This window comes from Sinocyclocheilus grahami, unplaced genomic scaffold (assembly GCF_001515645.1).
Source record: "Sinocyclocheilus grahami isolate Dianchi unplaced genomic scaffold, SAMN03320097.WGS_v1.1 scaffold93.1, whole genome shotgun sequence".
Taxonomy (NCBI): domain Eukaryota; kingdom Metazoa; phylum Chordata; class Actinopteri; order Cypriniformes; family Cyprinidae; genus Sinocyclocheilus; species Sinocyclocheilus grahami.
Genome location: NW_015505272.1, coordinates 32343 through 58208, shown reverse-complemented (window position 1 = coordinate 58208; position 25866 = coordinate 32343). Strand labels below are relative to the sequence as shown.

The window sequence follows — 25866 nt, the reverse complement described above, 5'->3', positions numbered from 1 at the left end:
TTACCTTTTTATGATCTCCAGAACCTTTTTTCGCCACAAAGAACCTTTTGTGAAACAGAAAGGTTCTTCAGATGTTAAAGGTTCTTTATGGAACCGTTTAGACAAAAAGGTTCTTCTATGGCATCGTGAAGCACCTTTATTTTTAAGAGTGTACTGTGCCATTTACCCTTCTTTTAAAATAAAGGTTTCTTTATTAGCATCTGCTTATATGTTTACAAGCTCAACTGATAGGGAACAATATAGGAATGATCAGTTGACAAGAATGAATAAATAAATAAATAAAAATTTATAAACAAAAAAAATGCTTGGTACAAAGCACAATATTATTAATAGTAATGATGCAATGAGATATTGCCATGGCTGACATTAGGTTATTTAGCCCTTTTTCTTTAAAAAACAATACTTTGCAACTACAAAACATTTTGTTTGTAACAGGGTTTGTGCAAAATGTGTTTGAAATTCCATACCAGAATGGAGCCAGACCGAAAACAATGCCTAAATAGCTAAGTGTATGTCACTTTTGGTTAACATTAACCAAATAGTCTGTGTGGCCTAAGGGACAACAACAGTTTCAGAGAAAAAGCATGTTTTGCAAGTTTCTTTAATTTTTATTATAGATTATAATTATTACTATTATTTCTTTGGAATAACCATTGGTGAATAATTCAAAAACAGACCAGAAGCATGACCAAAACATTTTCCTTAACAGCAAGAACCAACTGCTAGAAAGTAGTGATCGTTTGACTTTAAAATGCAGGTCTGTTTATTTCCCCATATCTGCTTAGCTTACAATCAGTTTGCATAGCAGAGCTGATTCATTGTTCCAAAACAGACCCTGCAGAATTAGGCTCTAATAACATGCCTGTCGTGTGAGAAGAACATTTGTTTGGACTATGAGTGTAGTGAATGCATTCATGTGTGGTGAATTAGACAGCTAGTTAGAGAGCAATAAATTATTTTTGTCTATTCATTCCCAACTTTTTTTCCCTTTGACCCACAATGAGTGTTTTTCATTCCCTAGCTTAGACTGAAGGAAAACCTCCTTTTTCTTGTCTGTTTATAACAACCAATATGCATTTTCCCTACACGGCCATTCACCTTAGAAGTACTGAAGGATTTCTCTCCTTCTCTGTGACACACACACAAACCTTCCCTATATTTTGTGCCTTGTAATTTTAGGCTTTTAAAAAGCGACCATTCCTCCAGACTTCCAGACTGTGCAAATCTCCTGAAGTATGTCTATCACCATACAAATCTGTGGTTGAGAGGAGTGTTTGATTGAGCTTTAAGTGTAGTGAAGCGTCCCTAATGTACAGAGCAGACAGACAGGCAACGAAGAGAACATGTGGTCTATAAATGTAGACGTCACATTCAGGCATGGTGGTCTCAGCTATCTGCCTATGCTGCCCAAGCCTTTTTCTCCATCCATCGCTCTCTTCCTCTTTTATTACACTGCAAAACATCACTTTCTTAATCAGTATTTTGGTTTGGTTTTGTAAAATAATCACATAAAACAAGATTATTTTTTTTGTTGAGAAGATAATGTACAAGATAATGTGTAATTTTTTTAAATTTTCATTTTAAGCAGGAACCACATGCAATTTAGTTAGATTCATAATTAAAACAATGAAAAAAACATTTATTTTAAACTAAAATTTGTTAATTTAAATATATATATATATATATATATACAGTATATATATATGAGAGCTATTACACAAGAGTAGACGTGAGATATGTCTGTATAACGGCACGGCTGCAAGTGCTGTAGGTAATCAGTTGTCATTAGGATTGTTATCAGGAGTCCCATGAAGTGCTCTTACACTGTGGCCTGTGGTACCGATGGGTCTCTCAACAGCAGTGGAACATGCAAGGTAAGACAGACCTTAAAAACAACCCAACCACTGGGTCAAAACAACCCAACCACTGGGTCAAAACAACCCAAGAGCTGGATTTGTCCCTTTTTAACTCAGCGCTGGGTTATATTTAACCCAGCATTTTGGGTTAAGTCCCCCCCCTCCTTTTCTACTGTAAGTTTTTAATTTGTTGAGATCTCTGTTTCTTATTGGTTTGAATGGTCACCATTTAATTTTATTTTCAGTGCCACTAATCTCTGTCTTTGTTGTACTCATTGTTGTCATTAGGATTGTTATCAGGAGTCCCATGAAGTGCTCTTACACTGTAGCCTGTGGTACCGATGGGTCTCTCAACAGCAGTGGAACATGCAAGGTAAGACAGACCTTAAAAACAACCCAACCACTGGGTCAAAACAACCCAACCACTGGGTCAAAACAACCCAAGAGCTGGATTTGTCCCTTTTTAACTCAGCGCTGGGTTATATTTAACCCAGCATTTTGGGTTAAGTCCCCCCCCTCCTTTTCTACTGTAAGTTTTTAATTTGTTGAGATCTCTGTTTCTTATTGGTTTGAATGGTCACCATTTAATTTTATTTTCAGTGCCACTAATCTCTGTCTTTGTTGTACTCATTGTTGTCATTAGGATTGTTATCAGGAGTCCCATGAAGTGCTCTTACACTGTAGCCTGTGGTACCGATGGGTCTCTCAACAGCAGTGGAACATGCAAGGTAAGACAGACCTTAAAAACAACCCAACCACTGGGTCAAAACAACCCAACCACTGGGTCAAAACAACCCAAGAGCTGGATTTGTCCCTTTTTAACTCAGCGCTGGGTTATATTTAACCCAGCATTTTGGGTTAAGTCCCCCCCCTCCTTTTCTACTGTAAGTTTTTAATTTGTTGAGATCTCTGTTTCTTATTGGTTTGAATGGTCACCATTTAATTTTATTTTCAGTGCCACTAATCTCTGTCTTTGTTGTACTCATTGTTGTCATTAGGATTGTTATCAGGAGTCCCATGAAGTGCTCTTACACTGTAGCCTGTGGTACCGATGGGTCTCTCAACAGCAGTGGAACATGCAAGGTAAGACAGACCTTAAAAACAACCCAACCACTGGGTCAAAACAACCCAACCACTGGGTCAAAACAACCCAAGAGCTGGATTTGTCCCTTTTTAACTCAGCGCTGGGTTATATTTAACCCAGCATTTTGGGTTAAGTCCCCCCCCTCCTTTTCTACTGTAAGTTTTTAATTTGTTGAGATCTCTGTTTCTTATTGGTTTGAATGGTCACCATTTAATTTTATTTTCAGTGCCACTAATCTCTGTCTTTGTTGTACTCATTGTTGTCATTAGGATTGTTATCAGGAGTCCCATGAAGTGCTCTTACACTGTAGCCTGTGGTACCGATGGGTCTCTCAACAGCAGTGGAACATGCAAGGTAAGACAGACCTTAAAAACAACCCAACCACTGGGTCAAAACAACCCAACCACTGGGTCAAAACAACCCAAGAGCTGGATTTGTCCCTTTTTAACTCAGCGCTGGGTTATATTTAACCCAGCATTTTGGGTTAAGTCCCCCCCCTCCTTTTCTACTGTAAGTTTTTAATTTGTTGAGATCTCTGTTTCTTATTGGTTTGAATGGTCACCATTTAATTTTATTTTCAGTGCCACTAATCTCTGTCTTTGTTGTACTCATTGTTGTCATTAGGATTGTTATCAGGAGTCCCATGAAGTGCTCTTACACTGTAGCCTGTGGTACCGATGGGTCTCTCAACAGCAGTGGAACATGCAAGGTAAGACAGACCTTAAAAACAACCCAACCACTGGGTCAAAACAACCCAACCACTGGGTCAAAACAACCCAAGAGCTGGATTTGTCCCTTTTTAACTCAGCGCTGGGTTATATTTAACCCAGCATTTTGGGTTAAGTCCCCCCCCTCCTTTTCTACTGTAAGTTTTTAATTTGTTGAGATCTCTGTTTCTTATTGGTTTGAATGGTCACCATTTAATTTTATTTTCAGTGCCACTAATCTCTGTCTTTGTTGTACTCATTGTTGTCATTAGGATTGTTATCAGGAGTCCCATGAAGTGCTCTTACACTGTAGCCTGTGGTACCGATGGGTCTCTCAACAGCAGTGGAACATGCAAGGTAAGACAGACCTTAAAAACAACCCAACCACTGGGTCAAAACAACCCAACCACTGGGTCAAAACAACCCAAGAGCTGGATTTGTCCCTTTTTAACTCAGCGCTGGGTTATATTTAACCCAGCATTTTGGGTTAAGTCCCCCCCCTCCTTTTCTACTGTAAGTTTTTAATTTGTTGAGATCTCTGTTTCTTATTGGTTTGAATGGTCACCATTTAATTTTATTTTCAGTGCCACTAATCTCTGTCTTTGTTGTACTCATTGTTGTCATTAGGATTGTTATCAGGAGTCCCATGAAGTGCTCTTACACTGTAGCCTGTGGTACCGATGGGTCTCTCAACAGCAGTGGAACATGCAAGGTAAGACAGACCTTAAAAACAACCCAACCACTGGGTCAAAACAACCCAACCACTGGGTCAAAACAACCCAAGAGCTGGATTTGTCCCTTTTTAACTCAGCGCTGGGTTATATTTAACCCAGCATTTTGGGTTAAGTCCCCCCCCTCCTTTTCTACTGTAAGTTTTTAATTTGTTGAGATCTCTGTTTCTTATTGGTTTGAATGGTCACCATTTAATTTTATTTTCAGTGCCACTAATCTCTGTCTTTGTTGTACTCATTGTTGTCATTAGGATTGTTATCAGGAGTCCCATGAAGTGCTCTTACACTGTAGCCTGTGGTACCGATGGGTCTCTCAACAGCAGTGGAACATGCAAGGTAAGACAGACCTTAAAAACAACCCAACCACTGGGTCAAAACAACCCAACCACTGGGTCAAAACAACCCAAGAGCTGGATTTGTCCCTTTTTAACTCAGCGCTGGGTTATATTTAACCCAGCATTTTGGGTTAAGTCCCCCCCCTCCTTTTCTACTGTAAGTTTTTAATTTGTTGAGATCTCTGTTTCTTATTGGTTTGAATGGTCACCATTTAATTTTATTTTCAGTGCCACTAATCTCTGTCTTTGTTGTACTCATTGTTGTCATTAGGATTGTTATCAGGAGTCCCATGAAGTGCTCTTACACTGTAGCCTGTGGTACCGATGGGTCTCTCAACAGCAGTGGAACATGCAAGGTAAGACAGACCTTAAAAACAACCCAACCACTGGGTCAAAACATATATATATATATATATATATATATATATACAGTATATATATATGAGAGCTATTACACAAGAGTAGACGTGAGATATGTCTGTATAACGGCACGGCTGCAAGTGCTGTAGGTAATCAGTTGTCATTAGGATTGTTATCAGGAGTCCCATGAAGTGCTCTTACACTGTGGCCTGTGGTACCGATGGGTCTCTCAACAGCAGTGGAACATGCAAGGTAAGACAGACCTTAAAAACAACCCAACCACTGGGTCAAAACAACCCAACCACTGGGTCAAAACAACCCAAGAGCTGGATTTGTCCCTTTTTAACTCAGCGCTGGGTTATATTTAACCCAGCATTTTGGGTTAAGTCCCCCCCTCCTTTTCTACTGTAAGTTTTTAATTTGTTGAGATCTCTGTTTCTTATTGGTTTGAATGGTCACCATTTAATTTTATTTTCAGTGCCACTAATCTCTGTCTTTGTTGTACTCATTGTTGTCATTAGGATTGTTATCAGGAGTCCCATGAAGTGCTCTTACACTGTAGCCTGTGGTACCGATGGGTCTCTCAACAGCAGTGGAACATGCAAGGTAAGACAGACTTACTGCACAGCGGGAAACACAAGAGAGGATGATCTGGCATAGACAAAGTGTGTGTGGAGGGTGAATGGACCGATGTGATGAGGAGGGGTACGGTGGGGGCTTCTCTGTGGGAAACGGCAACTTCCTCCCTGTCTGTCTGCGAGCTGAGACCAGTAGACAGCAGCTTGGCTGAGTCTGTGGCACTGTGGCTCTGCTCCACCACACAGCAGCGGCAGCCCATGAGCTTGGCACCAGCCGGGAAAGTGTTTTCATGTAGGCGTTCCCAAGCGCTGCCACTCTCTTCCTGCTGGGATTGAAGGAAAGAAAGCGGGAGGGAGGAGGAGAGGAAGGGGGAGAGGAGGGATGCAGGAGCACACCTTACCCTCTTTACAAGGCACATCCTCAGAACACACCATTAGAAACCACCACTGCACCAGCACCACCCACACTGTCCAAGCAGCACTCAGCTCCAACACTGCCCCTGGACTGCAGGTAAGGGCAAATATTTACTGTGTGACTGACTCCTATGTGTGTGTGTGTCCATTTTGCTAAATCGTGCTGAATGTTTTGGGAAAGAGCATGGGAAGCCAAGCAGACTAGACACTTGTTCCACAAACTCAAACAAACAGTGTTAATCTGCTGATGCAAAGAACTGGATGAAAGATAAATAAAGTGACAGTAATGGTCATCCAGGGAAAATCATGTGATAGTACTGTAGCACTGTATTTTTTTCTTTTTGGGTCCAGCTGCAGAGAACAGCTGAGACTTACTTTAAGTCCAAAGTAGACAATGTTCTTGGTACGCTTTGTGAATGATCAATTCTGTAATAAATACATGGAAATGGGGCTTTTGCAGTGAGGTCACGCTGTTTGTTATTGAGAAGTCAATGTAAGATGATATATTTAGCTCTATTAAGTCATGTTTTGAAATGTCCAATTGAAAAACTCCTAGAAAATGAATGTGTGGTTTTGACAATGTGTCAAGAGGTAAATTAATCTGATATTAATCGTGAAAATAGCTACTTACATAAATAAATCATCATGAATGATAAATTGATGAGGAGAACCACAAGAAATCAGTGAGCAGCTTATGTATAGACAGGAGCCAAGCAATTAAATGAGGAAGATAGAGCCACTATAAAGTAAAGAGCTCCAGGACAAAATTCTATGTCAACTACTTCTTACTTTGTGATCATGAATGTACTTGGCTGTTTGGCATATAAATAGAATCCATGATCATAAACAACTGTCAAAATGATTTTATAATTTGTCATATAGTCTCCAAAAGCTTCAAAAAATGATTGTTCATTACATTGAACAAAACAGTCTGCCTAGCAACAAGATGAACACTCTAAAAATATTACAGTCATATAAACACTGGAGTCTTCCAAAGTCATTTTCACTGGAGTTGATAACTGAGACAAAAGATGAAACCATCTGCGTTTGTATGGAACCATAAAGAGTGAGTCTGTGGTGTGAGACCACAGCCATGAAAGTTACCCAGAAGAGTGGAATAATATACACTATTGCCATGGATGATGTGAATTTTAGGAAATATCTGACTGCTAATTGCTGCGATTAACCAATCAGAATCAAGTATTCTAGACAGGCGTGTAATCCAGAGAGCAACTAAGGCTTCTGGTGTCAGCTACTTCCGGTTATTTTAGTTTATTATGCACTTGATGCAATTTCAGTTTCTGAGTAAAAATGGATTCAAAGTAAATTCTGCACCAATTTTTTTCAGTATTTGTTCAGTAAATGTATTGCTTTAATCATAAACACACAGGATTGTAGTGCGAATAGTTTTACAGTTTACTGCACCTTTTACAGTTCACTCTTATTCACCTATAATAAATACTAATAAATCAGAAGTATATCACACACTCACAGGAAATGCTTTTTTACACATTATAAAGTGAGTCACAAAAATGGATAAATAGGTAAAGGATCAAATCCATAGCTTGAAATCCTTTTGACATGAATGTAAATTTTATGGTTTTATCTGCTCTGCACTTGTTGCTGGTCTCTCAACACTTGCATGCTTGACCTCGTCTTAACTGTCCTCCTGCTGTGGGTTTGTACCCTTCATCTGTTTGATAGAAAGCTGCAACAGTGATTTTGAGACATGAGAAGACTGCTGAGAACTGAGGAATCCTTGCGTCTGGTCCCTGTGACCAGAAGCTCTTCCAGAGAAAGATGAGTCTGCTTCCAGCTCATAGACAGGGCTTGCCTCCCCAAATGGGGAAAGGCCCTGCTGTCTGTCTGCTGCCAGGGAAAGAAAAACACCCCTCTTCCCTTGAGCGGAGGCCCCAGGGGAGGGGGAAGGGGGTTAGCCTGTGTTTACTCTCTTTCGTAGCCTGGGAAGCTCAGAAGAGGAAGGTCTGTCTCGGCCGTCGCAGCCTCGCTCCGTGGTCTGTGGGAGACGAGTGTTTGGCGAGCTGGCGCTGCTCCAGCTGTGTCTGGAGTGGATAATGAACTCCAGGTGCTCCAGTGGGTAGTTTAAGACACCTGTCACCAATATTTAGTGCCAGGAAAAGCCAGACTGCAAACAGAGTGAGACGATCTGTTTGCTTACTTTAAGGAGCCTATACCTAATTGGAGGTGCAGGTCTGATGAGGAGACATGAGATGGAGGAGAACTGGAAAACTTTGTGTGATTTGGTGATATTTTTTATGGTGGTGTTGCCTTATATCTGAATGCAGCTATGTGTGTGTAAGTAGTTGTAAGCATCACCAGTGTAAGCATAACTGGTCACTTGAATACAAACTAGAGAATCTCATACTTTCTTTCACTGTATTTCATGTGTTCCTGCCAACAAAACTGTCAAGCCCATGCAAACTGTGAGGGCACGTGCCCATAATAGCAGAAAAAGGTTCTACGGTTCTTTTAAGGACTGTTCAATAAAAGGTTCTTTAGAGAACCAAAACTGGCTCTTCTATGGCATCGCTGTGAAAACCCCTTTTTGGAACCTTTATTTTTAAAGGGGTCCTATTATGCTTTTTCACTTTTTCAACTTTAGTTAGTCTGTAATGTTGCTGTTTGAGCATAAAAAAGATCTGCAAAGTTAAAAAGCTCAAAGTCTAATTCAAAAGGAGATATTTTATTTAACAGAAAACTTTTCAAAAACTACAATGAACGACTCGTTTGGACTACAACACATATTTTCCGGGATTTGTGATATCACAAATATCAACGAATAGGATGAGACCTGCTTGAGCTGAACTAGAGAAGGCAACGAGTGTTATCACTATGTCGGAAACACGCTAGCTTTCCCAAGGCAGACAAACTTAAGAGTGGTTACAAGCATCCGGGTTTAAATCACACTCAAATTGATTTGATATTGATGCAATATTTACACTGAAGCTCGTAGGCGGCCGCTATTGTAAGGGGCATAACATTTCCCGACCAGGCACCGAGTGCTGCCAATCACAACACACACTGGCCCAGCTAACCAATCACAGCACATTTCATATTTCAGAAGGCCTTCATTTGATACAGGAACTATTCGAGCCGTTCAAGCCAGACTGGGGAGAGAGGTCTTGTAATAATGTAAAATATGTCAATAATAATGTGTTTTTCGAACAACCTAGTATGAGAGTCTGTTCTAGTACACCCCCAAAACAAAATCAAGACTTTGTAAAAGAGCATAATAGGACCCCTTTAAGAGTGTTCTATGGAATAGTCGACACTCACTGTCATCCATTCAAAGATATCCTTAGAAGATATAGCAGACTTGAACTGAAGCTCCTTTGTGCTCAGATCTGTAAAAAGCTAATTAAACCTTTCGAGAGATTATTCCGTTTCTTTTCTCCAAATATTCATTCCCTGCAGGATGAGGATCTGGTCAAGGGCCCAGTATGTGGAGAGCAGTCTGGTGCTGCTTGGTCTTGTAACGCTAGCTCTGTCTCTGGGCAATCTCTCAAGTAGAGGACAGGTTTGTAATATTTTCACAAGTTTTTTTGTAATAAATCAAAACCCACTTCTCACTAGATTTATGTTAAAAACAAGAATTTTTTTTTTTTTTGCCGTGTATATTGTAATACTCTATTTCAAAGATTAAAAATATAAGAAATGTTATAGCATGCTCTTAGCATAGATGTTGATCTCCAGTGGTAATTTTCTAAATGAACCCTTTATTTGCCAAAGGAAGAGGGTGTTGCCTCTAACAGTCTAGAGGACGGGCTGGAGGTGATCACATACTGGTGGGGAGAATGGACAAAATGGACCGCCTGCACTCGTACCTGTGGAGGAGGCGTCATGTCACAGGAAAGACACTGTCTACAGCAAAGGTCAGCGGCTGTCACACAAAACATCAGCTTCACATATTACATTTTATAACAATCTGTTACTGTTTATAATGTTGGTAAGATTTTCTGCAAGATAAATTCTATGCGAAGAATGTTTGCACAAGGTTTCCCTGACACCACCCCACCTGCAAAATACAGCAAATAGTTAGCTTGCAACCCAGTTCCACCACATAAGAAAAAAGTCATGTTTTAGTAAATCATAACTGTGATATAAAAAGGTGAAATTATGACATACTAAGTCAAAATGATAAGAAAAAATGTCAAATTTGTGACATACTAAATCAATTTTGAGATAAAAGTGTCAGAACTATTAGAACATGAGACAAGAGTCATTTTTGTGACATGCTGTACAAAGACATAATTATGTGATAAAAAGTCATAATTGTATAAAAGTCGAAATTATGACATACTAAGTCATAATGATAAGAGAAAACGCATAATGATATAAAAAGTTTAAATTATAGGATAAAAGACATTAGGACATACTAAATCATAATTATGAGTTACTAAGCAATAATTATGACAAAAATGTTACTTATGTTCTGCTTGTATCCAACTTTTTGTTTCAATTTTGACTTATTATCTCAGAATTTCAACTTTTTATGTCATAATTATGATTTATCCCAGCATGATTTTTTTGGGGCATCCATAATAAGTTAGCCTACTCAAATTCAATGTTTTTGTTCCACTTTTCGTTTTAGTTTTCTTCCTTGAACCATTTCTAATCCTTAAACTTAAATCATGTCATTTTTTTATAAAGCACTGGGAAAACCTTTGTGAGTGTAATAAATGTCCTGTTGTATTCAACTGCTACTAAACTGAAACAATTTCTTTCAAAGAAAGAAAACAACAACTGGTAAAGACAACATGACATGCACAGGCAATGCAAAGAAGTATCATCTCTGCAATGCAAAGGTCAGCTCACAGTATCCCGTCTTTCCTTTCCTCTCTCACACACATTCACAGTGCATGTCTAACAGAAATACATCCCAGATGCCTGACTTGACAGCGAGCCTCACGTTCCACTTCCACCTGAGGCTTACCATTAATTCATGCATAATTAGCTTTTTTTTTTGCCAGTTTTAATGTCTGTTGCAACCAAATAGACTGTAAAGCGAGATTCAGTTGCATGCAATTGACTTTCTTTTTGTGAATTACAGGAATGTCCTTCTACAGGAAGAAGCTTCAGAGAAGAGCAGTGCTGGTCATTCAACTCTCAGGTTTACAATGGAAAAAATTACCACTGGAAACCTCTCTATCCTGGTATTAACCGTTTTATTTAATGAAGCTGTGCTCTGAAGATATAATTTACATTAAAACAATGAACTCTGTTTATATTCCTGTAGATGACTACGTTCATATCTCCAGTAATCCATGTGACTTGCACTGCACCACCTCTGATGGTCAAAGACAGTTGATGGTACCTGCACGTGATGGGACATCTTGCAAGTACAGCAACTACAGGGGCGTGTGTGTCAATGGGAGATGTGAAGTAAGTGGCTTATATTGCTGTAAGATTTATCCTTATATTACTTTTCTCAGGCATGTGATCTTAACTTATAAGCTGATGTGTACCTTTGCAGCCCATTGGATGTGATGGTGTCCTCTTCTCCCCCAACACTCTGGATAAGTGTGGCGTGTGTCAGGGAGATGGGAGCAGCTGCAGTCGTATTACTGGGAACTTTCACCGCGGGGCTTCTAGTCTAGGTAATGCCAGTTCAGTGTTTGGTTGAATGGCATTCATATTCAATGGTTCTGTGTAAATTCATCAATTAAGTGAACTCTTTCTTCGAAGGCTATTCTTTCATAACTCAAATCCCAGAAGGATCATGGGACATCCAGATTATAGAGAGGAAGAAGTCTGCAGATATCCTGGGTGAGCAAACCTTTGAATGGCTTGCACGTTCAGCTGTGTGTAAGACTTTCAGAGCATGACGATACTTATACTTCATCTGCAATATCAAGCTTTTTCCATGACAAGGGAGACAAATCTTTATAGTGAAACCCACAATAAATGCCCTAGTAATCAGTGTTAAGTAAGTCAGAAGTAAAATATAAACATTAGATTTTTAAAAACGTGAACAAAAAAAAACTTAAATCAAAAAAAGTTGGTTGAAGTACTAAAATGGCTAAAAAATAGAAAATAATTCAAAATGTACATGCAAAACATTTTATCTACATGCTTGACATTTACCAGTGATGGTTGGTTCATGATTCAGGAGATAAACTAATCATTTATGTTTCTCATAGTTTATCTTTGGCTACATTCAAATGTTTTTTGTAATTGGTAATATTGTTATGATCAAAGATTGCATAGGTGGATGTGTTCGGGGAATTTGAATATATAACATTTGAACTCTGCTCAAATGAATGAAACGACTTGAACAAATATTAGTTTGTTTTGCTGAACGAGATCAAACGAAGGAGTCAATCAAATTGTCCAATCTTCCCATCATTATATCTCACCCTTGTTATTTTCCAGCTGTGACTGACCAAGCAGGGAACTTTTTCTTCAACGGAGCATATAAAGTGGACACCCCTCAGAACTTCCATGCAGCAGGGACCATTTTCAAATACCGGCGGCCTACTGATGTGTATGAGACGGGGATCGAGTACATCGTGGCAAAAGGGCCCATCGATCAGCCCATCAATGTTCTGGTACTGTAGCCGTGGTCCTCTCTTCGCCGCCAAGGGCTCATGGGTAATCTCACTGGCTGGCTAACCATGGCTTTGACTTAGTGCAGGCCAAAGGTCTAATGGTTCACTCTGCATAATATTCTGATGCATTGTCCCAGGAAGAATGACTCAAGTATTTCACTTAAATCTGGGTTTATCGGACGAATGTAGGATGAAAAGTGAAATATTGTATTCTGGACATTTTTCAACCTCGGTGCCCTTTTATTGCCATGATTTTGTGCACCATAAATATTAACTCTGGGAAAGAGTAGTCCAGAATGTTTGTTTCCCATCAAGTGTAAAATTAGATATTATCATAACATATTTATCTTAATTGTCTCTTAATAGACATGTCACTGTCGTTTCTCTCAAAGGTCTGGAACCAAAACGGATTTGCTACTTTCTGGTCAGTGGTGTTTTATTGGGAGGGGCATTCTCATTCTAGAGGGCATTTGATTGGATAAAATTCGGTGTAGTGCAGGATGAGTCATCAAAACTCAGATTCTAACTTGAAGTCAGAAAAGCCAGCATGCTGGTTTGTTAAGTGATGGCATAACTTAACAGTTACTGTTCCAACTCTACATTATGCAAAGCTAACAACAGCTAAATCACAATTTCAAGTCTTTAGTCAGCTCATTAGTAGCTCTGGTTGAGCATGATGCTAGAAACCTCAAGATCATGCCAATGAACCAGTGGCTATCTTTTATCAGTTGGCTCTTTTGGCAGTTTCGAATGCTAGGAGTAGGTCTTAGCCCTCCACCCTGGCATGCCAAAGTCATGATGGACGGGCTCGGGTGGGACAGCCCTGCTCGTGGGAGAAAGGAATGTGCTGCAGACTTGAGCTCTGGCTTGGTTTTTTTGTTAACGTTCTCTGAGACATTCAAAGAGCGCCGAGGGGAGACGGCCAAGCAGAGACTGGCGGGATTGCATTCCATCATATTTATAATTCATGCTGGGTTCCCTCCGCCACGTCCAAACACTGCATTACCAGCCCCTCTGCCAGAGATCATAAAGAACATCTCATGAAATGCCCTTACTCGTATCCGAAGGAGAAGAGAAAGATTCCAGGTGGGGAGAGGAGGAGAAGACCTGAATGTTAGGAAGACGGACTGTCTGAGAAACATAATTCAAGATGTTTTGTCATTTGTGGAAAAAAAGTCCCATAGATCACTCGGGTACAGACTACGCTTGTCGCATCAGATAAATCCCAGGAATTTATCACGAGGAACAAATTTTATTGACTTCTGTCTAGTTGAGGGAATGCACTGTTTTCCAGCTTTGACATTAAGGTAATGAGTGTGACCAGGAATGGTAAAAATGTTAGTGGTTTTATGACTGAAGTGTCAGTTTGTGTCTCGACATCAACAAACTTGAACGGTCTGCCTAATACACAGTGCAGGTGGCTATGCTGTGGTCTAGTCTACGATGTTCTATTTTCTTTACTGCAGGAATAACCAAAGGCTCCTTCAGAAGAACAAACTGAGCGCTGCTGACATGTACCGCTGGAAGTTGTCCTCACAGGAGCCCTGCAGTATGACCTGCTCGATAGGTAATCGAGGCATTGGAACTTAGTCTCCGTGCCCGCAAACATCCACACATAAACATTCCTCATAATCATGTTTGTTTATGTGGGGGTTTATGTGTATACGATGCTTTTTTATCAAATAGGTGTGTCGAAATCACTTGCCATGTGTGTGCGGTTTGACGGCATTGAAGTGGATGATGTTTATTGTGATGCTTTGACTCGACCAGAGCCAGTTCATGATTTCTGCATTGGCAGAGAATGCCAACCCAGGTGCGTGTGCTGCAATTGTCACAGAAATGCAGAGAAAAAGCATGGAGCCACGCAGAATATCACACAGAAATGAAAATCCTGTCATCATTTACTCATTTCATATTCCAAACCCATACGGATATGGTTCATCTTAAGAAAACAAATTAAGGTATTTCTAATGAAACCTGAGAAGTTTCTCTCCCTCCATTGAAAGTCAAGGTAACAAAAACCTATAGAAGGTCATAAAGGCACTGTAAAACTAATCCATATGAACTGAGTGGTTTAATTGGAGTGAAGAGATATGATCGCTTTATATGATGAACAGATCCAGTTCATAGTTTTATTTACATCTGACCAATGATCGACACACATACTGTACACAGAGCACATCACATACAATAAACACAGAAACACAATTGTGTGTGTGTGTGTGTGTGTGTGTGTGTGTGTGATGCGTGAGAACCAATGAGGTTTGTGTGATGTATGCACAAGCTTTCATGTTTACCATATGATACACTTTATGTATGCGTTTATACACAATGTATATGTATGGATTAATTTTAGGGTGCTTTTATGGCCTTTTTGGATCTTCTAAGTTTTGGTAACCTGGACTTTCAAAAGAGGAACAGAACCCTCTCAGGTTTTATTATAAATATTTTCATTTGTGCTTTGAAGATTAACCAAAAGTGTTATGGGTTTAGAATGACACAAATGACACAAGTACAACATATCAATCCTTGGCCACATTTTTAAAATTTGTTCCCTCATTTTATCTTGGCCATATTGTACTTATTTATTCCCTCATTTTAATTTAGCTAAATCATAGCCACAATTGAACTAAAACCAGGGAACAACTTAGTTCAGTGTGCCCATGATTAACCTAAAATAAGGGAGCAAATGATTAAGATGTGGAAAGAATTCCTAATACGTAGCCACAATTCCACAGTGCGGGGCTCGGTAGAAAAGATAAGAAAGGTAAAGTAAACCAAACAAAAAAATGAAAATTCTGTCATCATTTAGTCACCCTCATGTCATTCCAATCATTTTATTATGTCCCATGTGGTACTCGACACAAAACTCTTACTGTGATCTTTATGTGTAGATGGGAGGCAAGCAGCTGGAGTGAGTGTTCTCGGACATGTGGAGAAGGTTTCCAGTTTCGTCTTGTGCGTTGCTGGAAGATGCTGGCTCCCGGCCTAGACAGCTCTGTGTACAGTGACCTCTGTATAGAGGCACAGCTAGAGCACCCCCCAGAGCGCCGGGCCTGTAAGAGCCCCACTTGTGGCCCTCAGTGGGAGGTAGCTGAGTGGTCAGAGGTAGGTTAAGAGCTCATTCAGTTAAGCCTTCATTATAACCTCCATACACTGCAAGTAAATAAATAAAGTTTTAATCAGTGTTTTTGTCTTGTTTAGTAAAAATTCCCAAACATCATTTTTAGGTTCAATTTAAATGAGTAGCAAAACTGTGTGGTACAAAAATAGTTTTCAGAGATATATGTTGAATTAGGTCCTTACCGCAATGGCAATTTTTTTTGGCCTTATTTGAAGCATTAACAAACCATTAACATATTGTCTGAAAACAAGTCTTAATATCTTGCACAATTTTGCTTTGCAAGTTTTTACTGGAAAACAAAAAATACTGATTAAGAAAATGTTTTTAATACAGAATGCTTCATTATTTATTATTATAAAATGCTTTCCCTCCGGAGTCATCAGTGCATCAGTGGAGTGATTCTTGTGCATTTGTTAATTAGAAAACTGATATGTTTGGACCATGTCAATGTTAACAAACTAACATACTGAAGAGAACCTTGTTTTGTTTGTTGTGCAGTGTCCAGCTAAATGTGGTCGCAGGGGTCTGGTTACGCGAGAGGTCAGATGCTCAGATGAAACCCATGCATGTGATGAGGCAACTTGCCCAGCGTCTACCAAAAACTGCACCGGCCCTCCATGTGAGCGCCAGTGGACAGCGTCTGAGTGGGGACCGGTGAGTAATGCACACATTATGTCTGACAGTTTAAAAATCTTTAAATTGGGATTTAATCAAGCACAATGCAATAAAGCAACAAGAGACATTTAAAGTGATACTAATATGAAACAGCAAAGTGACAGGAAGTAATTATTTATTTTCAATAGAGTTGGTGATTTGAATTGATGAGTGACAGTAACTGTTGGTCATGCGAAACTGAGCAGAATTCAACTTAGTGTTGTTTTAGGATCCTTAATGGTCACACTTTATTTTAAGGTCCAATTATCGCTATTAACAAACCATTAACTATGACTTTTGCCTTAATAAACCCCTACTTTGCTCCATATTAGTTAGTAGTGTAGTTGTTAAGTTTAGGTATTGGGTAGGATTAGGGATGTACACCCCCCAGAGCGCCGGGCCTGTAAGAGCCCCACTTGTGGCCCTCAGTGGGAGGTAGCTGAGTGGTCAGAGGTAGGTTAAGAGCTCATTCAGTTAAGCCTTCATTATAACCTCCATACACTGCAAGTAAATAAATAAAGTTTTAATCAGTGTTTTTGTCTTGTTTAGTAAAAATTCCCAAACATCATTTTTAGGTTCAATTTAAATGAGTAGCAAAACTGTGTGGTACAAAAATAGTTTTCAGAGATATATGTTGAATTAGGTCCTTACCGCAATGGCAATTCTTTTTTTGTCTTATTTGAAGCATTAACAAACCATTAACATATTGTCTGAAAACAAGTCTTAATATCTTGCACAATTTTGCTTTGCAAGTTTTTACTGGAAAACAAAAAATACTGATTAAGAAAATGTTTTTAATACAGAATGCTTCATTATTTATTATTATAAAATGCTTTCCCTCCGGAGTCATCAGTGCATCAGTGGAGTGATTCTTGTGCATTTGTTAATTAGAAAACTGATATGTTTGGACCATGTCAATGTTAACAAACTAACATACTGAAGAGAACCTTGTTTTGTTTGTTGTGCAGTGTCCAGCTAAATGTGGTCGCAGGGGTCTGGTTACGCGAGAGGTCAGATGCTCAGATGAAACCCATGCATGTGATGAGGCAACTTGCCCAGCGTCTACCAAAAACTGCACCGGCCCTCCATGTGAGCGCCAGTGGACAGCGTCTGAGTGGGGACCGGTGAGTAATGCACACATTATGTCTGACAGTTTAAAAATCTTTAAATTGGGATTTAATCAAGCACAATGCAATAAAGCAACAAGAGACATTTAAAGTGATACTAATATGAAACAGCAAAGTGACAGGAAGTAATTATTTATTTTCAATAGAGTTGGTGATTTGAATTGATGAGTGACAGTAACTGTTGGTCATGCGAAACTGAGCAGAATTCAACTTAGTGTTGTTTTAGGATCCTTAATGGTCACACTTTATTTTAAGGTCCAATTATCGCTATTAACAAACCATTAACTATGACTTTTGCCTTAATAAACCCCTACTTTGCTCCATATTAGTTAGTAGTGTAGTTGTTAAGTTTAGGTATTGGGTAGGATTAGGGATGTAGAATATGGTCATGCAGAATATGTGCTTTATAAGTACTGATAAAGAGCCAAAATGTTATTAATAGGCATGCTAATAAGCAACAGTTAATAGTGAGAATTGGTCCCTATACTATAGTGTTACCCCCTTTATATACTATTATAGTTTTGTTAATATTTTAAATGAGATTTTATTTATTAATTTTTTCACTTTGATTTTAGCTACAGTTTAAGCAATTTTGTTGTTTGTTTTTGTAATATTTATTAGCTTTATTTTAAATGTCTATATAGTATTTCTTAACTTTTACTTATTAGTTTATTTAGTTTTTTATATGTTTTATTTCAGTTAATGTTTATTTTATGTCAAGTCAACAAAGTACAGTGGAATCTCATTGGTCCAAAATCACACTCCACATAACTTAAAGGGATAGTCCACCCAAAAATGAACATTTTGAATTACTTTTTCTGCAGAACACAAAAGAAGATTACTTAAAGAAAGCCAGTAAGTAAACAGCATTGGAGCCCACTGACTTCCATTGTATGGGAATTTCTCAAAATATCGTTTTGTGTGTGTTTTGCTGAGGAAAGAAAGTTATATGTTTGGAACTGAATTATTATGACAGAATTGTAATTAGTGGGTGAATTAACTCTTTACTATCAAATGTGATTCTTATTAGCAGTGATTGCATAACATTAAGCTAAACATTTCAGTGTAGACAGACAAATTAATATGTATTGTTGCAGCTGGTTAGGACATGATGATATAAAGCATTTTTTGTATAGTGACTGTCATAGTAAGATCAGAAGCAAAGCATTTAATGTTTCAAATGTAAAAAATGTTCTTCTTCCTTTTCTACGCAGTGTTCAGGCATCTGTGGGCATGGAAAAACAGTGCGGCATGTGTACTGCAAAACACCAGAGGGCCGTGTGGTACCTGAGTCTCAGTGCTCACCTGAGAACAAACCTCTGGCCATTCATCCCTGCGGAGACAACGAATGCCCTCCACACTGGCTGGCCCAAGACTGGGAGAGGGTGAAGATGACACTTACAGTATATGTATGGAAAATGAATAATTTGTCAATATTTCTCCAGTAATCATTGTCTTCGGCCTCCCAGTGCAACACAACATGTGGACGCGGTGTGAAGAGAAGGATCGTGCTGTGTGTAGGCATCACGGGTGGGAAGGTCCAGATCAACGAGGACGAGGAATGTGACAGCAGCAAGCGAGCAGTAGATGAGGACACCTGCTTTGAGAGGCCTTGCTTCAAGTGGTACACAACGCCATGGTCTGAGGTGAAACATTTAAACATGTATTCAGTTTATGATGCCACAAACAGACAGTATTTATGTCTGTCAGACCGCTGCCCGTGTAGGCATTTACAGTAAGCCAAGTGAGTTTGCTAGGTTTTAAGATACAACACATTTTCTTCTTGAGCCTCTCTGTCCAGTGAAGGTTCCCAACCTGTTCTTTGTCCTTGCTTGTACTCAACTGTTTCCCAGTGCACCAAGACTTGTGGTGTCGGTGTGCGAATGAGAGATGTGAAGTGTTATCAGGGAAGAGAGCTTGTTCGTGGATGCGACCCTTTGACCAAACCTGTTAACAAGCAGACCTGTGCACTCCAGCCCTGCCCCACCGAACCTCCAGGTGTGCCTTAAACAGTTCACTTGAAAAAGACAATTATTTTCAGTCATTATTAAGTCATTGCTTTCCTACTCTCAAATATATAATTATATGTAATCTCATATATACTGTACAATAAAAAGTTAAAAAGAACATAATTTATAAAAAATTGAAATATTTTGTAACCTATATACCGTTCACTACCCACTACCATGGAGTCAGTACTTAAAAAAAGAAAGAAAATAAATTAATGCTGTTATTTAGCTATGTTATATTGTTAAATTGATAAAAAGGTGATAACATAGACCTGTATTGTAACAAAAAATGAATAAAAGCTGTTTTGAATAAATGCTGTTCTTTTTAACTTTTTATTCACGAGAGATTCCTGAAAAAAAACATTTGACAGCACTCCTGTTTCCAACATTAATAATAAATCTGTATATTACAATGATTTCTGAAAAATCATGTGACATTGAAGACTGCTGAAAATTCTGATTTGCCATCACAGGAATAAATGAAATTTTAAAGTATATTATTTTTTAAATTGTAATAATTTCACAGTATTACTGTTTTTACTGTATATTTGATCAAATAAATACAGCCTTTAGAGGATAAGATAATTTTTTTAATCCCAAACTTTTGAACGGTATTGGATGTTCTATAGCTTTACTTCTTTTAGCTTTTTTTATTTTTGGTCACATGACGTGGCAATTGGTGTCATGTCATCAGTGTGCCTTTTTTAGTCCTTGTTATTGCATTCATTATATTCATGATTTTATACATGTTTGGGACAATATGAATGTGATAATTGATGGCAGAATTTTCATTTTTGGGTTAACTATTCCTTAAATATGAATTATGCACTTTGAAGCATTGCCCTCCTACTGTAATTGTACATATTAATAGTAACCAAACATTTGCTATAGCTCCAGAGAAATCATAAATAACATGAATTTGAACTCCTTTGTTGCTTCTCCAGATGAAAACTGCCAGGATCGTCCCACCACCAACTGCTCGCTGGCTCTGAAGGTGAATCTGTGCAGTCACTGGTATTACAGCAAGGCCTGTTGCCATTCTTGCCGTAATCTTCGAGCTTCCTAGCTAGTCTCCACCACTCAAGTTTTCATATGTTCATGTCATCGGCAATGTGCTTGTTCAAGGATTGCAGCAAGGGAAGTTTGAATCAGTATTTGTTTATATCTTAAGCTAGCTCCATAAAACTGCATTACTGTCAGCATTACAAAAATGATACCTGCTTCATGACAATGTCCTGTGTTCGTGGGATACAATAAGGAAATATTAAATTATTTGATTATTGCTCAGAGGATTATATAGCATGTCTTAAAAGTATTTATTATTCGTCAGGTTTTATTGGACATTTATTATCTGGCAGTGGCAGAGGTCAATACTGAGTGTTACCTCTGGCTGAAGATGGCTGATTTAGTACTGTACATCCAAACACAGGCTGAGCCTCAAGCCGCTGCTGGCTCTTACGCTTTACTGTTTACTTTATCCGGTTTAACTATTGCTAGACCTAGGCTTATGTTAATTTATTGGTCACAGCAGTAGTTTTATTGGGTTCTCTCATTCTGTATGTATCCGATTCATTAATTTTTGTATTTCAATGGACAATGGATTTAGCAGAGCTTGACATACCCAAGTCATTTTATCCTTGTCATTGAGCGAGTCCTGACACTTGAACGTGCTATAGTTTAAAATGTATCTGATTCATGTATTGTTTCACTAAGACACACTAAACCTAATGTATTGTACTACCTTACCTCAAGTACAAAAGGCAATCAAATGTAAGTCATTTGGTTTTCTTGTAGAAAAACTTGTGTACCTCTCAATATATTATAAATAATAAATATTATACACCAATGAATGCTGTGGTTTGTGTTGTTTGGTTGGATATTTCTAGCACAAGTTTTAATATAATACACATTAAGGTGTAAGTCAGTGTTATTTTAGTAATTACTGATATACAGTTTTGTTGATATTTTAGATCAAATTTGATAGTTTCTGTTTTCATCTTAATTGTAGGTAAATGTTTAGTAATTTTGTTGTGTGTTTTTGGTCATTTTAGTAGTTTTTTATTTTACATGTTGATAATTGTCACGGTGCACACACACGAGGAGACACTGGAGAATACTTTATTTCCATGAACCGAGCGGCAATTTCCATCGGCACGGTGGGAAAAAAAAACAGGAAAAAAACTCTCAAAAAGACGGGGAAAAACAAACACGAGGAAAAAGTCGCCGCTCACTTTCGGTTTTGGGTCCACTGTTCTGTCACGGTGCACACACACGAGGAACGAGGAGACGCTGGAGAATACTTTAACAAGACTTTATTTCCATGAACCAAGGGAGACAAACTCAGGAAGACGTTTACCAGCGGACAGAGAACTAGGGACTTGGAGCACTTTAAATATACACAACAGGAAGATGGGATGACAAGACACACCTGGGATCAATGGAAATTAAAATATATATATATATATATATATATATATATATATATATATATATAATAAAGTAAATATTTTTATTACACACTGTCAGAAAAGTTTGTATAAATAGAATTAATATGAAGGAATTTTCCTTATTGATTTTTGACAGGTGTTTCATTTGTATTTTTAATTATGGATTGCATTTTTTATGTTTTTGGGTTAAAAGATACAGTGCATGATAGGGTTATTATAGTTAACAAAAACTAAAACTGAAACCAAAACCATAAAAAAACATTATTTGAAATAGAATAAAATATATATAAAAAATTATTTCAGCTAATGCCAAGACAACAATTCTCATTTTGATTTAGCTTAACTTGATGTACTTAACTAAAAGTGAAATTGAAATAAAAAGAATACATTTACATTTCTTCATTTGGCAGACACTTTTATCCAAAGAAACTTACAATTGAGGAATACAACAAGCGATTTACCGTAAGATGGCAAAAAACAGGAGAAGTGCCTGTTATACAAGGTTTCAGTCGTCGTTCAAAGTAAAAGCTAGGACAGGAAGGGATAAGGATAGTAAGAGAACAGAAACATTCTCTTTTATTACAAGTTCTCTTAATAAAAAATTAGACATAACAAAAACTAAGAATGACAAATTACTAAAACTTTAAAATGAAAACGGAAAATATAAAAATGAAAACAACAGCAATAATGACTATAATAGTATCTCAATGATACTACAATTACACTGGTGCATGACTATCCTTCTAAATGAATGAATGAAGATCATGTATTGGATAGATCTAAATCAAGCATTGGGTACAGAAAGCAGGATACTGAAAGTGAATCACAGAATACTTCAGGTGAATACGAGGTGCTACACATCGGTGCTGATGCTGTGATGCGTCAGCACTTCCTGCATGGTGACAGAGCGGATGAGGTTGAGTTTGTGGAAGCTGGGCGTCTCCATTGGCAGGTCTAATTCCTCCTGCTGCAGAGTCCTGTAGCTGATCCTGCCACCTCCATTACGCAGCCCCTCCTGTGGGCTCATGTAGAGCGGCAGATACCCCGAGCAGGATGGGCAGAAAGTGTACGAGCGGGGCGGCCTGTTGTTGTATTGAGGATAACTGACCGGTCCGTTGGCCTCAAAAGGCTCTGCAGTCATTAGCAGCTGATTGGAGGACGTGTATTCAGGGAAGTGTTGGAGACTCTGCGGACTCTCAGGTGGACTCGGTTGGCGCAGTGGATTTGGAGATACCATGGCAACGTCAGCCTCCTCCTCCCCCTCCTCCGACTCGTCTCTTTTACAGCAGTAATACTAATGAGCAGAGTGAGACGTCACACTCAATATGTAAGTGAATAGAGAAGAGGGAGTTACTTATGAGACTATACTGTAGCAGAAGAGCAGATTTACCTGCAGCCTACAGTAACACAGAACTGTGACAATAGTTAGCAAGATGACGGCAGCCAGAATTCCACCTGTGATGACCACTGTGCCGGCTGTCATTCGAAATCCTCTCCATCAACAAACTAAGCAAGCCATAAAGACAAAAAACAGAGATACCATGACAATGAATATATATGCAAAAAATATTGCCAAGTATATCACAGAGACTGACATACTGTACATACAGTGAAATGTTTATATAGGACTCAGGATTAGTGGTCGACCCATATGGCTTTTTTTCACTACCATTCGAAAGTTTGGAGTCAGTAAGAGTTTATTTTAAGAAATTAATACTTTTATTTAGCAAGGATACAATTGGTCAAAGGTGAACGTCAAGACATTTATATTGTTACAAAAGATTTCTATTTCAAATAAATGCTGTTCTATTGAACTTTCTATTCAACAAAGAAACCTGAAAAAATGTAACATATTCTACAAAAATATTAAGCAGCACAGCTGTCTTCAACATTGATAACAAATATTGTATTTATATATATATATATATATATTAGTGCTGTCAAACGATTTATCGCGATTAATCGCATCCAAAATAAAAGTTTTTGTTTACGTAATATATGTGTTTATAATGTGTATATTTATTATGTATATATAAATACAATCACATGCATGTATATATTTAAGACAAATATGTTAAGTTCATATATTAAATATATTTATATATATTATCAAATATGATAATATAAAATATATATATATATATATATATATATACTGTATATATATATAATTTTTTCTTCTTCTTCTTCTTTTTTCCCACCAAATCAACATTTCATACCCATTAAAGAACAAAAGAAAAACGTTATTTAAAATTGTAATAATATTTTCACAGTATTTGTTTTTGCTGTACTTTTGATCAAATATGTGCATCTTTGGTGAACATAAGAGACTTATTTTAAAAACATGAACAATTTTACATACTTCAAACTTTTGAACAGTTGGTGTATGTGTGTCTAGCATATATAGTTACTTATGTATATACACTAATAGTATTTAAACAAAGAAAATTATAATCTCCCAAATCTCTGGTCAAATATCAGCAGTATATTGGTCTAGTACCACTCATGCTCTCTATTAAATAATAGCTAGCTATTGTTGAAATTACATGTACATCTGATGCCTATTTCATGCTCTTTGATCATGATTTCGGTAATTATGGAACTGGATTCAAGCATATGCCACAGCAGTGGAATAATAAACTGATCAATGATGCATTAAATTATTTTCCAAAAATAGCACATTTGCACAATTTCAACAGGATGTCTAAGGAATGACGGCATGTAACAGTTCATAAAGCTCAGGTTATTCAGTCATAATTATCCACAAATCAGTGTTGTTTGCTGTCACAAATAATCCTGTCTCTGTCTATGTGAAATGCTAATGAAGAAGCAACTAGACACAAGTGAATCAGAAAGGGCCTCTCAATAAGAATTTCAGATTTTGTGAGGACAGTATTTGGTCTTACCTCAGGCCAAAGACTCATTCAAGCCCACATAAGTCACCCATTTGCACAAATCACTTGGAAAGCTTTATATAACCAAATCTAAGGGTCACCATCACTTACCAAAACACAAGATGTATGATGTACTTTAACAATATTATATATATAACAATAACAATATTATAACAGACTTACGTTTAAAAAAACACTCAATACTGAGATTTAACAGATTAAATCTGGTCTGCTACAAATTATTGACAACTTTTTAGTCTTCCTATTCAATTCATGTAATTTATTTATCATTTTTACAGTATTAAATATCATCTTGTAAATGAATAGGCTAAGGAATTTTCTGATCAATACAGTTCTCTGTGACAATATTCATACACGCGACCCACAATAACAAAATAATTAATATAATAATTACTACATTTTTTATAATGGTATAAATACAGCTTAAACTGCATTACCTCAGATGAAGTTTTGTATACTCACATTATGGTATCTACAGAACATAAAGCACGTGTCCAACGCATCCGGCGAACGTAACCACAAAATCACTTCCACGAAGTCACATCTCCAGACGGAATGAAATTCCTATAATAATAAAATCAGACAAAAAGATCACTGAACGGATAGGCGATGATAAGAGCTGAACTTCATGAGCACTGAGAGGGAGCTGTGAGTGTGAGGAGAAGAGCGTCTGCTGGAGTCACGTACGTCCCACATCTCAGTTTGTGTCAACCTCTCCCCACTGATGATCACACACTCATTCAGTCATATACTGCAAGCCAAGTCCTCGATTCCACTGACATTTTGACTAAATCCGTTTTTTTTAAAGTGCGTATTTTATGTGGTTGGCTAAATAACAATTTTAGAGGTGGCATGAATTTGAATTTGAACTTTCATCTAACAGCTGCACTGGAGTATGTAAGTATTAGGCTATTTGAATGTTTAAGGTTAGTATTTTATTAGTGGACAAAATATCT

General features: G+C 37.9%; 2 protein-coding genes across 2 annotated transcripts; one reads left to right on the top strand and one right to left on the bottom strand.

Annotated features, from left to right (window-relative positions):
- The first annotated feature begins 5909 nt into the window (after positions 1 to 5909).
- On the top strand, positions 5910 to 20731 carry LOC107587523 (ADAMTS-like protein 2). The gene is given in 19 exon segments (XM_016275341.1): positions 5910 to 5976; positions 5979 to 6120; positions 9459 to 9603; positions 9816 to 9958; positions 10816 to 10891; positions 11137 to 11239; positions 11323 to 11468; positions 11560 to 11683; positions 11772 to 11852; positions 12459 to 12634; positions 13027 to 13082; positions 14101 to 14201; positions 14321 to 14447; positions 15529 to 15742; positions 16257 to 16412; positions 18754 to 18924; positions 19009 to 19185; positions 19393 to 19537; positions 20493 to 20731. Coding segments are annotated over 19 exon segments (2472 nt in total). The 3' UTR covers positions 20615 to 20731.
- Positions 20732 to 22731: 2000 nt separating this feature from the next.
- On the bottom strand, positions 22732 to 25638 carry LOC107587551 (protein FAM163B). The gene is made up of 3 exons (XM_016275364.1): positions 25373 to 25638; positions 23386 to 23501; positions 22732 to 23289 (listed from the first exon to the last, which is right to left on the bottom strand). Exons 2-3 carry the CDS (start codon positions 23476 to 23478, stop codon positions 22849 to 22851), a joined length of 534 nt encoding a protein of 177 aa, XP_016130850.1. The 5' UTR covers positions 23479 to 23501; positions 25373 to 25638; the 3' UTR covers positions 22732 to 22848.
- Between the last annotated feature and the right edge of the window lie 228 nt (positions 25639 to 25866).